The sequence below is a fragment of the Vollenhovia emeryi genome, unplaced genomic scaffold (genome assembly GCF_000949405.1).
Source record: "Vollenhovia emeryi isolate VEMERY1.0 unplaced genomic scaffold, V.emery_V1.0 DF939133.1, whole genome shotgun sequence".
Taxonomy (NCBI): domain Eukaryota; kingdom Metazoa; phylum Arthropoda; class Insecta; order Hymenoptera; family Formicidae; genus Vollenhovia; species Vollenhovia emeryi.
This window is the reverse complement of record NW_011967233.1, coordinates 1,390,296-1,406,979: the sequence shown is the minus strand read 5'-3', so window position 1 is coordinate 1,406,979 and position 16,684 is coordinate 1,390,296. Positions and strand designations below refer to the sequence as shown.

The window sequence follows — 16,684 nt, the reverse complement described above, 5'->3', positions numbered from 1 at the left end:
TACAATTAACCATGTATTAAATTGTAAGCATTAATATGTTATTAGACTCTGGAACATATTTGGTGTTGTAAAAGGGAGCTAAAAATCAATTTGGTTTCACAATTTGATTAATTGTACGGCATACCCTGGGACAAAACGTCGAGGGACGTGTGGCCCCGTGCACGGTTGGATAAATAATGCAGAGTTCGATTGGGCTCTTCGATAATGAAAATTATATACTTCATTTGTCACACATCACATAATTTAATAACAAAATTGACTTTTAAAAGCAACACATTCTCGTCTTTTGGAAGATACGTGACAATTAATATTGCTTTGTCGACATTACTACGGCATTTTATGTACAAGAGATACGCGATCCACTTCTGCAGCCATTTATATGTATATAAACAAAATCGAATGTCATTTTTTTAAAACGTACAATACGTGACGTATGTATATTAATCTACACATAAATCACGTACATGTAAACCTACTGAAATATATTTGACATCACTTTGCGAAAAAGATCACGTTGAAAACCGATTACACGAGGAATGTAATACCGGCTCCTACTTAACTCTACGGAGCATAGCCGTACACTGTAGACATAAATACGGACTTCACTGTCAGCTCGTGGCAATCGTCTCGGTATTCACACAGTCTGTCAAATACCGAAGGAGAGATGCACGCAATATCGCGCGATCTATAAGTCTTTGTAGAGCACAATCGTGTGTTAGCTCCACGTTATGTCGTAACCGCTCCAGTTTGCGCTTGGTGCTAGATGCACGCGTCTCCCGTTGTAGAAAAACGTCACGACACCGCGGTATCCCGATCTCGGCACACCGCTCTGTAACACCGTATTACGAAACTTTAGGATACCGCAGTTTAAAATGAATTACGAGAATTTTGGCGGGGGGGAAAAAAAAGGACACATTACTCTGAAATCGTCCATTAAACCAAGCAATTTGGTGGTATTTTTAAACGATTGACGAGTGTAGTATGGTATCCGTACTGGGCCAGGGGCGACTATATTTCCGCTTTTCAATTCTGAATAGCTAACCACTGTCGACTGATACACCTGGTTGACGAAGGCTATATCGTAATTATCCTGGAAATGGACACAATAATTACGTTACATTTAGCACGTATTCGCCAATGAGCACGTTTACACGGCACTTAATCGGGTTTAACCAACATCCGTAGTTCTAAACCTGGCGAATCACAACTATTCCTCTGAAGAATGGAACGACTGTGATTAGCCAGTCTTATAATTGTGGATGTTAAGTATGGAAAAACACTTTCTTCAATAATTTTACATATTTTGATGTTGAATGTCCTGAATTTTTTTGTTTCTGACAATCCACAGACCGTAGACTGCTGGCGGCCTACAGTGGGTTAAGCGTGCCGTGTAAACGTACTTAATAATTACGTCCGACATTCGCTCCCTTACTTTTAGTAAATAGGATAGATTCATCTTGGTGAAAGGCACAAATTGTTCATTCAGCTTGATGTACTTGAGGTGTTTTTCAAAGAATAAGCCGCTAGAAGTAACAAAGCAAATTTTGGTGCCGATTAGATTTACTCGGACTATTCCTAAATCGCTCTCGAGTTATATAACGTCAGTATCGTTTTAATGTAATCTTAAATAATGTGCAAATAAAAAATACGGATTAGAGGAAGTACTTGCTGACTCCGAGTTTGCCGAATGTTCGGGTTCGCGAGATTTCCGGGCGGATGCAAGCTCTATTCTTGCGTTGTTCCGGTTGTCTTATCCAATCGTCCCAGTATCTGCACGAGCAGAAGGCGTATTGTTGAAAACACGGATACTACAGACCGATGTAACTACAGCGAAATGTACGATTGGACTTACGACTTGGGCCACTTTGGTGCGAGCTCCAACCATAAGTCGCGCGTGAGCATCCAGCCTAAGCCAGGAAAGAAATCTGTCCTATAAAGTAAATGTGGTGCGTGTTCGTCCACCAAGCCAGCTTTACCGTTATCATTCCACGCTGATACGCACCATAGAGAACTGTCGTTCACTAATAGGGGATAAGTCCCCAGGAAGTACTCGTAAAAGTCTGGAGCGACGTCCAAGTCATCTAAAAATCGCAAGCAATTTTCAATCAAGCCTCGCGTCGCGGTTTGTTACGCAATACTTGCGGAGAATTCGTCTGCGCCGACCGTACCTTCAACTATAATTGCAGTACTATATCCAAGCTTTAGGAATACTTGATTTAACGCCCACTTATAATGACGCGCGATCTTGAAATATCCTCTGAATTTCTTTTCTTTAGGTGGTATTTCAATATCAGACTGATCTGGTTGCTGGAGCGATGGTAAAGACTGTATTAGTGTCGTCACAGGAGTACAAGCTGGAGCTTAGTCCCGTCGAAAGGGGAAATTGAGGGAGTCCGAGAATCCCTCCTTTCAAATAACAATACGTTCAAATCACCTTTATGTGCAACAGCTGATTCCCATATCTCGATACGATATCAGCAGTCTGTCGATGATCGCAGTCTTGCGACACAATTATTGGGAACTGTTCTTTGCTAGGTCTTAATTTAATTAATTGGTTTAGACACCGCTCTACCGTAATACGATTACAAGAGACGACCAAAACAGCTATTATTGGAGATCCATCTGGAAGCTTCTGTCTCGACGGAGTACTGTGTGTTGCCTCGGTCTACCGACAGATTCGACAGAAAAAGAAATTGAGATATCGTCGAGACTATAAATGAAATAAAATAAATTATACTCGCAAACTGCATATTGAACAGATTGTTGAACGCTGACTAGACGATCGAGTAAAATTGTTGTATGGACTAGTGTATTACGGATAAGACGGCGTCCTGTGTCGGCCCTTGTTCATTTTGAGACATCTTCCATTTATTTTTACTCCCGAGTTTTTCCAGTAGTATACTCTTGTCCCTCTTGGCCTCATGTCTCTTGTGCTTATCCGTCTCCGCGTCATCTATCGGCGATTGGGCAGCGGCGTTTAATCTATCGTATTCTATTTCTAAAACGACAATTACATCCCGTATTATTATGCATTTCATTTATCTCCATTCTCTCAAATGCGCGGCGCAAACTCTTTTCCGCTCTGATCTTACTCTTGAGACGTTTGCTCTCATTGATTCCCTCCAAAAGCTCCTGGTTTATGATTATCTGCTGTTTCACTTGCTTCTCCAATTTGCTAATTTGATTCGACAGCTTGTCCTTGTCCTAAAAACAAGGATCCAGGTGTTATGGCTCGAAAGCCTTCGCACGACGAGTGTCGTAACGTATCGCAACAGTCTCCCCACCTTGTCCTGATCTTTGCCGACCGACTGTTGGTCCAAAAATAAAAAGTACGTAGCCACAGCCCACAAGATGAGGGAGCCAAAGACAATGCTGACCGATCTATTCCGCATGACAGGACCAAGCGTCACCTTAGCTGCAACATGAAGAGCATCGCTGCAGACGGAGCGGGTACGCGGTGCCACGGTGAACAGAGCGAGCGGATACTAACGGGGTTTCCACACGTCGCGACGCGCGTCAGTGCATATTTACTACGCATGGGTCCCTAAATTTGTCGTCCAGGTATCGTTGCCTCTGCGGAATCGCAACGGCCGTTAAAACACACTTCAGCAGCCTCGTTCGCGGGGAGCGTTACTTACGGGCGGCGCGTTCATATCCGCAATCCGAGGAGCCTCGCGATTGCGAGTCATATGGAAGAGCGACGAGCGATCCTGGCGATCATTCACATAGCGCGGGGGACCGCGGGGCTGCGCTACCACGGCGCGAACGGCGCGGCGTGCGACCTCAGCGACGGTCGACGGCGAGGACGACGGTGCGCGAGGCGCGCTGAAAGCAGACAGACATTTATTTGTTTCTTTGCGAGCGGACGACTCAAGGACGACCGCGTTCGTCTCCCGCGACGGGAACGACGAGCCACGTCCGCGGGCGGGACGTCGACGAGATCCTCGGCGCTGGTTGCGCGCGCGAGACGCAGGTTACTTACCATTGTGACACGGGAAACGACGGTGAAGGCCTCCACGCGGACCGAACTCGAGCTCCGTTCGTCGCCCGTCGACCCGCGTGAGATTCGCCTCGCGACGGTCCGTCCGAGAGGCGAGCCTGGGAAGAGGAGAGGAACCGGAAGAACCTAACAGCGGGCCTCGGGAGACGGGGGTGGCTCACGTTGTCCGCGACAGCTGTCAGTTCGGTGTACGCGGATGATCCTTACCTTGCGAGCGAGGACCGCGGTGGCTCTGCTGTAGTTGTTAGCGCGGTAGCGCTCGTCGCTCGTCGACTCGGCCAATCCGCCGAGAGAGACAATAAACCCGGCGGCGATCGCGGCTGCGCGTGACGTGGCGAGGGGATCCTCTACATTGTGAGACAGGCGCCTAATATGAGACAGCGGGGTTTTTGTTAAATTGATAGACGTCGTCGGCTGGCTACGCCGTGACTTTATTCACCCTCCCGAAGTCTGTTCAGTGGAAAATTCACTGTCGGATCGCGCGTGTGATCGCTGCGAGAGAAAAAAAACGATTTGCGAAATTAGATACGCGGAAAAACGCGCTATCTCGTATTAGGAGCCGCTCTCATAACGGCGGGACCTCGCTGGTGAGAGCGCGCGAGATAACATTGTTATGTCTTATCATTTCTCCTCGCTCGCCCACCGTCCAATTCGATCGAATTTCGCTGACGCGATAACTCCGACGTGTACGCATACACGCTATACATATATCACTGAAAAAAATATATTTGTAAAATTACATGATTATGCTGGGTTTTTTCCGACCCAGCATAATCATGCAATATTTACTACCCACATGGAAAATTGCAGACTTTTTTCTGTAATTTTGCATGAAAATTCAAGTGTTTTTACACAAATAGTAATTTCACCATACATTTCACCTATATTTTACCATTAATATGTATAATATTTTCACTTTAAGAAATCTGGAAAAAAAATTACAGTTATAATTAGGTAAATTTCCGGATTTGAACAAGTAATTTCCATGTAAAAGTACATTAATTTTTTTCAGTGTATAGACTGTGCGTTGATTTTACGCAGGGTATGGAAGTAACGCGCGTTATCATTTCATATTAATTACTCATATTAATTACTCGTAACGTGTTGCTTACAAGTATACATATGCTCTTTTCGGTGACGGGCTGGTAACGACGTCACCTTTTTTTCTTTCGTAACTGTAACGGTAACGTAGTTACTTCTTTTTTAGTAACTGCAACAAAATTTAACATTTACTTTGATCGGCACTTTTTGTATTTCGAACCCAGTTACAAAATATAACTTAATTTTCTTACATTTTGTCTTCAGACACCGATCGGGATTCGTAATCTATTATTATCGTGGGTTGTTATATTTAGGATAAGTTTAAAATGATTACCTTAAAAATTTGAACGAAAAATTGAGAATCAAGACGGGAAACTTATAGTCGACCCAACTGGCTAGTTATTTAATTAGTTTATTACGCACAACGTTGCGACCCTGTTCTTTTGGGTCCTCTTCGAGTGATACCAAGTCAGTAATCGTCGTCGAATAAGACAGAGTCGAGTTATAAAATATATATATGTATACATATGTAAAATGACCGACTTAGTATCACTCGAAAAGGACCCAAAAGCATGCCCCGAGGACGAAGGCACTACCACTCCGATTCCAGTGGGAAATGAAAAAAAGTATGATAAACTGACCGAGGGATCAGCGAATACGGGACGGGAGGGGAGTATCACCACTTCTTGGAATCGGCCTCCGATCAGATTTCTTCGTTCACTGATAAGCGATAGCATACATACATTGATATTAAAGTTATTATATTATATCAGTTATGACTACTGTAACAAATCTTGTTGCTTGATACTCTAAATGAATATTATTAGCCTAAATAGCACGCGAGTGTGATAAACTCGAATTCTAATTAATAAATTACAAATAATTCGGTCCAGGTTCAAACCCTGGGCCGAGGATGATATTTTTTAATTTAGAATAAAATATTTAGACACTAACATCCTGCCACGGCTGGTAGTCCTGTGCATTTGTCACATTTGAGCCATACCAATTTTGTTAATTTGATGTAAATAATTCGCTTCGCATCGTTCTCAGTCTAACTTACCGACGGTTTCGAAATAACGAATGCTATTTTTTCGCAATAACTTTAGAATAAAATATTTAGACACTAACATCCTGTCACGGCTCGTAGTCCTTGAAATGTGCATTTGTCACATTTGAGCCATACCAATTTTGTTAATTTGATGTAAATAATTCGCTTCGAATTTAACTTACCGACGGTTTCGCAGGACGCAGCGCGATATCCCGCTCGAGCAACTTCCAAAGTTCCCCACCGGGGGCGTCGCGCGGCGCACATTGTTTTTGTATATGCACATTACCGGCGGTTGCCGTCGGCGCTCGGCGCGTCGCAGTGACTCGCATCGCGCTTCGCAGTAATCGCAGTGCGTGTTGGCGTTGGCGCGCGTCCGTATGTATGTTCGCGCTGTCGACAGCGCACCCGTTTGCACCCGCTCGTCCAGTCGTCTCCATCGAGCGGCTTCGCCGCCTCGGGAAAAGGAGTACGCTCTTCGGAGCAACGCGCGGACGATCTACCCCCGAGAGAAAGTGTCAACGAGACGGAAAGAGGAAGCAGCGCGGCGTATCCCTCGCGAGAACGAGTTAACGGTAAGGTGGTGATTCGTGAGAGAAAGAGACAAAAAGAGAAAGAGAGGATCCGGGACGTGACGAGCATCACGTCCGCTACGCTACGTCCGCGTGACATGAGTAACGATGTACTGCACGACGCTCGGGAGATGGTGAGGAAAACCCAAAAAGTTATTTTCACTTCTGAGAACCTGGCGTTTACCGCACGGAGGGAGGTAAACGCCAGCCCCGGTCCCCCCCCTCGTCTGAGAAACTGACCTTCGGCTCTTTCTCGCAGCTTCTGCAGGAGGGACGCGGTGAGGGCCCTGAGCACCGGCGAGGTCTCCACCGCGCTGCGCCCGTTTTACTTCACCGTTCATCCCGACCTGTTCGGCCAGTATCCAACGCAAAGAGTAAGGATCGGCCCAAGCTTAGACGAGCGTGTCCCTGGAATGAAACGCTGTATGAGACCAGACGTTCGTGCCATTTCATGCGTGAAAACAACGCGGACACGGGATCCCATTTGCTCCTCATTTGCATTCATTCTCTTCTGTCAGATTCTGAGCATATATTTTTATTGGGGACGACAATGGAGCTGTCGCGGGCTTTCTCGAATATTTAAAGAGCTCGGTAAATGTGCAGAATTGACGCTTCAGCAGGAATCGCGACTTTTGGGTGGCAAACAACAAGACAAGCTGTAAAAACATACGTACGCAAGGTTCTAATAGGGGGCTTAAAGTTTGTATAGAGAAAAAATTAAAGAATGTTCCATTAAAGGTGGAGTGTAAAGTGGAGTCTTCGCATAGAAATAGATACGCCCTCGTGGACCTCTTGCTTCGCGTGGAATCTCGCGAACCCATGTGGAACCGTACAACACAAACATATCGGCTGCATTCAGCGCACGCAACAGTTCATGCTATCATTTTCCCTCAGGGAGATGCCCCCACTTAGGACTCCGTTGCCTCGTAAGCAGTCTATGGTTAATAGAGGAAAGTCCTCTATTATTTTTCTAATGTGAGATAGTAGGTTTTCAACGCTCAAATTCAGTCGCAAATCTGTTTTCGCAACGATTACACGATCCAACAATCAATTTGCCGCTAAACAGATTTCACTCCAAGGGCAATAAACTCATGGTGTAACCAACAGATGATGCCTATCAATTTAGTAGAACCCCCGCTCTCTCATATTAGGAGCCTAGCGCAAAATAGAGGACTCTCCTCTTATGTCTATGCCGTGCAACGCACAGATCTAATTTTTACGAAACTACTTTTCCGGATCATTGTGAGCGTATCCATGAATTTTTTTCATTCTTGTCAACGTTTCATTCCGACTGTACGAGTAATGTTGAATGAATAATAATCATAGCTTGTTGATTGCCACAAAAAATCGCGATTCCTGCTGGAGCGTCAATTCTGCACAATTACCGAGTTCACTAATTGAAGCATCGGACACTCCTGATGTACAGTAATTTTCTAGTAATTATTTCGCTTATATTTTTGTAAAGGAAGCGTCTCCGGTACGTCGCGCAGCGAGAGCGACCGTGCATTTAGACACGAGCCGGTGATTCCGGAAACTTAGTTATACTTGCACACCTGAGAGAGAGAGAGAGAGAGAGAGAGAGAGAAGGAGAGAGGCAAAGATAACGCCCGCGAAAAAATGCGACTAAAAGGAGAAGGGAGCGTAACGTCGCGCCCCGTCCCGTGTATTTGTTATTTTGTTTTCTCTCATGCCGTGAGTCACATCGACACACTATGACATCGACCATTCGTATCTCTTCAAGGGCGCGAGACACGCGAGATGCACGCTCGTGCCGTTGTCAAAGCGCATTGTCGCACAAAGCGATTCGGTAGCGCAGTCATCGTTGCGTGACGGCGGGGCATGAGCGAACGCAGTGAACGGTATTATTTTTAGACGCGTGAAAATGCGTCGCCGTCATCGGGAATGACGGAACAGCGCCGCGATCTTTGGACGCGCGCATACGTGCGCAAGGTTGCTCGAGTCGGAATAAATTTTCTGCCACCACGCGTTCAGATGTTTGCGTCGTTTATCAGTGAGATAACTGTTTGCGCGCGAGCAGGGCCGCATTCGAAGATCGCGAGATTGTATGTACGTCCCGCGAAAAGGGTTGCAGTTAGGGACTCTATTCTTGGCTTCGTTCGGGAGAGAAAATTCTGCTCTTGCAGAAGAGTTGCAAGTTAATTTGTTATTCGCGTGGCTTTTAGCCAATCGACATGTAACTTTTTGCAAGAGTCGAATTCTCGCACACGTTTCTCTCCCGAATAAATTCAGGAACCGAGTCCCAGCTAGCACAGCGAATTCGCAAAGTAGATATATTCTTTAAATTGAATACTCAGATAAGAATGATTGAGGAAACTATACGCACCACAAAATGAACTTCTTTGAGAGTTCTTCGGATGTTCAATTTTCCAATTTCGTAGGCATTCTAGAAAACAAATTCTCTGTAAACTTATGTCTACGTGCTATCTGGGTAACATGTTCAGCATTTTAGATCCGTCTGTCCGAACGAGGACATGGGACAATCAGTGGAGAAGTGTAATTAAAAGTAGCGGAGCGGAACGTTTTTGTTTTTTCGAGGAGCCTGTTTCTTTCTTGAATCTCCACGCGTGTTTATCGCACGACGTTCGCTCACGGCAAAACTGATCTGAGAACGTATCTGCGATATGCGCATTTTATTTTCATAAAATGCAATTTTTTTTTAAATCACTCCAATCTCTTTGTATAAATTAAATTCGTATTCTGATCTACGTCTTAAGACCTTTTATTGAAAATTTAGCATAACTCGATCAACTCGGCCCCACTTAATCAATACATCTGTTTAATCAATATGTTGATTAACGACTTACAGCCCGCGTGTAAATATTTTTGAACGTGACGACTTAATTCTGAAAGATCATTAACCTCGCGAACCGATAAAAAGATACAGAAAAGTGTTGGGCATTATTTTTTCTATCAGGTGCAAGAAAAATCGAAATTCGGAAAATTCTGTGAAAGAACGATAGGTGTTTGTTAAACTATACAGTTACAGTTCTCTCTTTTAGTTAGCTTTCTATCCTTTTTATACACAACTGTTTATTTCTAAAGTGCTTTAGTTTTTCTTGATATAATATTTTATTAATTGGACCGAAAGAATGTCATGTCAATACGGATTCGTAAACAGTTTCTTCCCGAGTTTTAACCTTTTAACTATCAAGTACATGGATATCAATAGAAATACACAACTCACACATGGATATCGATACAAAACACTTGTCTTTCTTCAAAACACTTGCCGATGAACATTAATTGTTTATCGAAGAAGATAAAAGGACTCGATCGAAGTCTATCTCTAGCAATACTAGAATGTAGTTGAAGATCAAATTAGTACGTCTTATTGTTACGCTTGATTGTGATTAATTGCGTCTGTTATCACATTCGTACAATATTAGGTAATATTCAGATGTGTTTGAGTCACACTTTCTCATACGATTTGTGGGAGACAGTTTGGCCAGACATTTTCTGAACACTATATCATACCACAGATATATTATTTTTTTATCTTTGCCTATAATTATATTGTAATGGAAACAGTATATTAAGTATTGTTTGTATTTGTCCACGTTATTGACTGTAATTTATTATTTACAGACGGTGAATGAGAACTCTTTGAAGCAATTAAGTTCAATCTTAGAAACTCTGCAACAGAAGCAACCTATACGACCGACTACCTTGCCCTTTTACCTGCGATCGAAAGACGAGAGAGATGTGAAGGCCGGTAAATTTACACTTGTAAAGATACAACTGAAAGAAAAGGATCTCAGACAAGCGATACTTTCTATTTTGAAAACATGCGATTTACCCACGACGTTTGTCGACAAAATCGAGGAGCAGAAGTCACCCCCTGTCGCAAAGCACAAATCCAGATTTTGGCAACGCGCACATTCTGGAGAGAGGATGGACTTTTCGGGATTGGAGGACGATCCTATTTATGCGTCGATTATTATGAAACGCAAGATTAATGCAGAGCCAGATACATTAAAGTAGATATAACATTGGGATACACTTAAAGTGCCAAGTATTGCTGTTATATTCCTATATATGTTTCCGATTAGGGCGTATCTGGACAAACACATCAATGAAGTACACGTTAAACTGGAGGCATGTAGACCAGTGAGAGACGAGGTGAAGAAATTGGAAAAAGTGCTATGCAGCGAGTTGGGTCTGAAGGACATCATATGGGACTGTGGTTGGAATATCGCTCATTATCGCGGCTGTTTATTAGCCTTCCAGGCGTTAGCCGAACATCATCCGGAATCGATGGAGGTGTTGAGAAATCGCACTCTCGTGTTCGCAAACGACACTGGTATCAGTTTAGAGGGCAATGTTATGCTAAATTCTGGAGAAGTTAGGCACAATTGGCTTGACGTGAGTTGAAAATAGCTCATTATCGATCTCTATCGACGCCACTGCGTGTTTATTAAATTCCTGCGTCTTTTGCAGCTAATAAAGAATGTAAGAAAGCACGATGCTGTGTTGTTGAAATTGCCGGCGTTTGAAAAAGCAGTGTCCCAAGTACTTCTCGACATTAAAGTTGGTCGACGGTGCGTAATACATCATATTATTTGAGTTATGGTAAGGCTCAGAGTGCTCTATATGTGCAGGAAATTCATGCCTAAGGTAATGGTCGGCCAGTATGAACAACAGCTGCGACAACTCACGACTACGCTCTCTGATTATCGTGGCAAAAGAAAGTATCCGAGTTCTTGGCCGGCCAGTCTTTCAGCTTACGAAATAGTCATCGAAGCGTTAGTATAAATACCGCTGCCTGTGGATGATTTTGAAAGTCTCGCGCAAGAGTAGCTCAATGCGTTTTATCATTTTGCAGCGAGGCAGGCCCTCTGATGTTATCGCCGACCGGGCAGTTCATCGTGCCGTCGTCATGCCCAAGCTTTCTCTTGGTGAATTTTATTACGGAGAACTTAGAGGAGGCTATGAAGAGACTGTATCATTATAATGAGTGAGGCGCCTCAGATTTCTAATTGAACTTGAATCAATATAGATGTTTATTACTACTTGTGCGCACTTGTAGCATAAAGCACGTGGAACGGGAGCTTCACCGTAGGACCATCACGGAATTAGGTTTAGCTGCTCTTAACAAGGATGACAGCATTACGCCAGATCTAATGATACAGTGCTGCGAGCGACTACTCCTGCACAAGACGGATCTGGCACCATCGCTCGAGGGCGTCATGCTTTGGGTTACTCATTATTATTCCGTTATGAGCGACGGTGTTCTTTGTGTGCCATGGGATTGGAGGTTCTAACTTTCGACCGAAACGAAATATGTTGACGGTTAATATTGTTAAGTCATTAGCGTAAGCGTAACGCCAATAATTACGCCGACAATGCAAATAAGTTTTACAAGTCTTGATAGTAGCGGTTTAAAATAACTTATTATCTGCGTAAGGTAAACTATTATAATAGAACTGCATTGTAACAGTCATACTCTATTAAAATAGTTGCCATGTGTCGCACATATTTAAGTTTTTATTTGTTGGAAATGTATATTGCGTTAACGCCATCGGTAAAAGCGGCCAAAGACTTCCCTGGAAAAATGGCTGTCCCTTGCGTAACTTGTTTTTGTTTCAAAGGGATGCAATGACAAATAAGTGCGAACTGGGAATATTGTTTTTTAACAGCAAAATGATTGCTAGTCTTGCATAAATCTTAATTTAGCTTAAGAGACTCGATGCGCCGTAGACAATTGTATACATACATATATATATATATATCTATTTTTTTAATTCGACCCTATACCGACTCGAATCTAAATGTACAATCTACAATTGTGTCCGATCGAGGACAAAATTAAATCGGATTTTGCAATAATTGAGACATTCGTACACCTCTGAAAATGTCGCGTACTTGATCTCCTTTGTTCCAAGACCGTCGGAATCAAATGCTTCTTTTCTGCTCTAAAATTTCGTAGCGCCCCTAATACATTTCACAATTTTCTTTCTTACTGAACAAGCAAACTCTTACAGTATTATATCGACAATTATGATTGCGAGAACGTAGCACATGCGTACATTCGGCATTTACAATTAATTCCTCAACGGCGCGGTATTCACGGTCCGATTTAAATTTATCTGAAGACGCTGTACGGAACATTTCATTGGCTACGGCCAATATAACTCATTTCGCTTTTCCTCGACATCTCATGGTTCTTCACGCGCAAGGTATTTGTTGCGAGTATGCGCGCGGCAGGGACTTTCGGCCGGGACGTGTCCCGCGCGACCGTCCGCTGTTCCCGCGCAAACCAGCGCGAAAATATCCGGCGCGCGTGCGCGCGAGCGCCCACCGGTCGGCGCGCGGGCCGCGCGCCCGCGCCGCGGCTTCATTCGGCTTTCAGCGCTCGGTGTTGGCGTGTCGGCGCGATCCTGTGTGGCATCTGGTGGCATCTTTCTAACCGTCATCGCGCTCCCACCCCGCTCTCCCCTCGCGCTAGAAAAAAGAAAACGCGCTCGACGTAACGGCGAAACATGTCCGGACGCGGCAAAGGCGGTGAGTAAGACACGAGGGGTGGAAAGAGGAGCCGGTAAAGGGAGGAGAGTCTCGCGCCGCGCCGGGCGACGGCGACGACGACGACGACACTCCTCGGCGCCTGTTCTCTTTCCAGGTAAGACCAAGGGGAAGGCGAAGACCCGCAGCAGCAGGGCCGGCCTGCAGTTCCCCGTGGGCAGGATTCACCGTCTCCTGAGGAAAGGCAACTACGCTGAGCGCGTCGGCGCCGGGGCGCCGGTCTATCTCGCCGCCGTCATGGAATATCTGGCGGCCGAAGTGCTCGAGCTGGCTGGAAACGCCGCCAGGGACAACAAAAAGACTAGGCAAGTCCTTCCTCGTTCTCGCTCCATCTCTCTCTCTCTCCCCGCGCGAGCGCGCGCGCGCGCGCGCGCGCTTTCTCTCGCTCTGTCTTCCTCGCTATCGCCGTAACTTCCTGTTTCTATCCCGCGCTCGCGTCTCGCTCGGTTTCTTTCGCACCCTCGGCCCTCCGGACCTGCCGCAGAGGGAGGTATAGATCACCGTCGTTAACCAACTCGCTCCCGAGAAGACTGTCTCCCGGTCGCGCCTTCGCCGCTGTTCCCCGAGTCGCCACGCGCTCGTTTGTTTCGGAGAACGATCTGTATCGGCTCGACTCGTGATTTCTGTATCCATTTGTTGTTCCACCTTCGCTTGGGAATTTTTGGTAAATCGCGATCGATGCTCGCACGCTCGATCCTCGTCAACTTATTCGAGTGCGCGAACGACGCGAGGGAAGAGACGGGCTCTTCGTGTGGGGACGTGGGGTGGAATTCTGGACTACGTCGCTGGCCAGCACCGAACACGACCTGTACGACGCGCTCGTCGCTGCTTCTTTCGCACTTGGTGCGCATTGAGCTCGGGTTTACGCATAAATGTCTGTCTTCCGCAGGATAATCCCGCGCCACTTGCAATTGGCTATCCGTAACGACGAGGAACTGAACAAACTGTTGTCCGGAGTGACCATTGCTCAAGGCGGTGTCCTGCCCAACATCCAAGCGGTCCTGCTGCCAAAGAAGACCGGCACCAGCGGCTCCGGCAAGGGCGACAAGGCGTCACAAGAATATTAGACTGTTGCACGTTTATAATTTCTAACCGTTTGATTGTTTATAATTTGAACCGTTTTGTAACCTTTTATATACTTTCAACAGTCCTCGTTTTTCGTGAAACGAGGACGGGAGGAACAGATGCCCCGGCGACGTCCTGTGTGCGACAGGATTTACATTGGTTCTTGAGATAGAAAAAATATAGAGATCGATAGCGGACGATTTACACTGTCGTATATTGTGGTCTTATTTGTACGAGTTCGAACATGCGGGTTTTTTTTTATTAATCGCCAATCACCCACAAGAGTTTTCCGTTGCGTTCGATTGGGGATCTTGGAGCTAGACTACTTTGATTCGCGCTCTCTTCCACGTCTGTCCTGGGACACCGTTGAAAGTATAATTGCCGTCTTAGTTGAAAGTGTTACAGTATCGGACGGTAACTCTAAATTCCTGTCCCGACTCGAGGACCATGCTGTGACTATTGATTTAATTCCCGCATTTATAGCTTCGCGATGGTTTTATTTATGTGATGCATTTTTATATTATTTATTCGCTGTCGTTATGATGGCGTATGCGTTCTTTTCTTTTTGTGCACACTTCTCCGGCGGTCATACTTTTCTTTTTGTCTTTATAGCCTGTGACCTATTCTTGACTCTACCCCGTGTCATCTAAACAATGAAAATTTGAAAATGTATCGCGAAAGCGCACGAATGTTTTTGTTGATTGTAAACGATATTTGATGCAAAAAAAAATAAATAACATTGCGTCCCTATTCGGAGTTCAGTTCGCGTGCGGTGTGTGCGATCCCTTTTTGAACGTGAACGAGACTTCGTGAAAGTTCCCGACATTCCCGTGTACTGTCCACCGCGAGACGGGTATCTTTTGTATAGTGACGAACAGAATTGGTTGCGACACTTCTTTTAAATGGGTCTAGAAATTCGAGAAATAGATCGGAGACGCTCGAAGGATTTCAGAACGTGACCCTGAATCTAAATGCATGTTCCTAAACTCGCTTAAAAAAGGTGCCGTGACCATTCTGTTCGTTGCTGTGCAGCGACAATCGCGAATGAGCGGAGCTTTATATAAAAGTACAATTAACCTTTGTAACATAATAAACATAATGTATACTGTTAACATTCTATCTTTGGATATTCTTCCCTGTTTAAAATATTAAAATGTGATCACATTGCATGCAATTTCAATGTAAATAAATAAGAGTTGTTAATTTACATTGAATTGCGTGTAATCTGATCGTATTCTATCTATCATTTTAAACAGGGTTGGTATATGCTGCAAAATATTCTCGGTATATACTGCAAAATATCCCCGATAGGGAAATATTTAGAGAATTATGTGACGAGAAATCTGGATGAAACTTGGAATGCTGAAATTACGCGTACATATTTCGAACATGTGCAGAAATGGAGACCTGTCATCGGATTAATATTGTATTTACACAATGTCTTTCTAAATAGTATGTCAGCAAAACAGCTACGTTTTGGCGAATCCACCTTGGCAGAATATTTGCGCAATTAACTTGCTATCGTGTTAGTTACGAGCTGCCGCTACGAGGCGTCTCATACTCGCAAGTAAAATTCACGCGAGACGAGATAACAGCAGACCCGGCGGTAAAAACTTACCGCGCTTAATCTCTTTTTTTTTAAACATTTATTAATTTATCAAACGTAATTTGTGTTGCTGGACTATTTTGCTTCTAAATGTTTGAACGGTTGTGCATGATTTAGCCCCTAAATTGAATTTCTCAATTTCTGGGCAAATACCATTTGGAAATTTTATTCCTACAAAACCGCTACGTTATGGCGAATCATCTTACAATTAATACAATCGAGCCAATTATTGCACAGTGTTTGTGACATTTTCCTGTCGGGAATTTTCAGGCCGGTATTTATAGTCGATTCTTATTTCAAAATCATCTTGAGTGTTGTCTTAAGAAGCTAATACGGCTCAGCGATTGATTGAAAACACATTAAGAGTGTACTTAAGATGATCTTAAATATAAGAACGGACTATGAATACCGGCCATAGTCCGTTCTTATATTTCAGATCATCTTAAGTATACTTTAATGTGTTTTTAATCAATCACAGAGTCGTATTAGCATCTTAAGATGATTTTGAAATAAGAATCGACTATGAATGCCGGCCTACGAGCTGGCAAAAGGCGGACATAGGAATCTGAATGTTTCACCGCGATTTCATTGTTTACCATCGGTCGATATCCCGATCTCATGCCCATTCTACACCTAGGGATGATCCTATACTTGTGGCTCATCTGAGTGGAGAAGTTTACACGAGCATTTTCGTATGATTTCACTATGATTTTTAACCGTCTTGTGTAGAAATGGCACTCGAGTCCATAAACGGTCTCAATGCGACGATCTTTGTCCGTTTATTTACCCACTCGGATGAGCCGCAAGTAGAATCG

At 44.3% G+C, this 16,684-nt stretch overlaps 3 protein-coding genes across 5 annotated transcripts; 2 read left to right on the top strand and 1 right to left on the bottom strand.

Annotated features, from left to right (window-relative positions):
• Positions 1–219: 219 nt before the first annotated feature.
• Positions 220–4,300, bottom strand: LOC105567882 (alpha-1,3-mannosyl-glycoprotein 2-beta-N-acetylglucosaminyltransferase). 2 transcript variants are annotated; one of them, XM_012023124.1, is made up of 13 exons: positions 3,983–4,300; positions 3,639–3,825; positions 3,491–3,573; positions 3,285–3,415; positions 3,093–3,204; positions 2,817–2,998; positions 2,435–2,665; positions 2,169–2,307; positions 1,853–2,081; positions 1,666–1,770; positions 1,433–1,523; positions 920–1,090; positions 220–829 (listed from the first exon to the last, which is right to left on the bottom strand). In XM_012023124.1, exons 4-13 carry the CDS (start codon positions 3,390–3,392, stop codon positions 716–718), a joined length of 1,482 nt encoding a protein of 493 aa, XP_011878514.1. In that variant the 5' UTR covers positions 3,393–3,415; positions 3,491–3,573; positions 3,639–3,825; positions 3,983–4,300; the 3' UTR covers positions 220–715. The 2 variants fall into 2 exon arrangements, with proteins under 2 accessions (XP_011878514.1, XP_011878513.1); XM_012023123.1 differs by having other exon boundaries at positions 3,285–3,573.
• Positions 4,301–6,410: 2,110 nt separating this feature from the next.
• On the top strand, positions 6,411–12,509 carry LOC105567881 (T-cell activation inhibitor, mitochondrial). Of its 2 annotated transcripts, none has more exons than XM_012023122.1 (8): positions 6,411–6,792; positions 6,918–7,032; positions 10,265–10,656; positions 10,729–11,041; positions 11,117–11,217; positions 11,278–11,421; positions 11,502–11,633; positions 11,706–12,509. In XM_012023122.1, the coding sequence occupies exons 1-8, from the start codon at positions 6,767–6,769 to the stop codon at positions 11,938–11,940; spliced, it is 1,458 nt and encodes a 485-aa protein (XP_011878512.1). In that variant the 5' UTR covers positions 6,411–6,766; the 3' UTR covers positions 11,941–12,509. The 2 variants fall into 2 exon arrangements, with proteins under 2 accessions (XP_011878512.1, XP_011878511.1); XM_012023121.1 differs by having other exon boundaries at positions 11,260–11,421.
• A 491-nt stretch (positions 12,510–13,000) lies between these two features.
• Positions 13,001–15,013, top strand: LOC105567879 (histone H2A-like). Its single transcript, XM_012023120.1, has 3 exons — positions 13,001–13,180; positions 13,296–13,503; positions 14,088–15,013. The coding sequence occupies exons 1-3, from the start codon at positions 13,159–13,161 to the stop codon at positions 14,263–14,265; spliced, it is 408 nt and encodes a 135-aa protein (XP_011878510.1). The 5' UTR covers positions 13,001–13,158; the 3' UTR covers positions 14,266–15,013.
• The last annotated feature ends 1,671 nt before the right edge of the window (positions 15,014–16,684 follow it).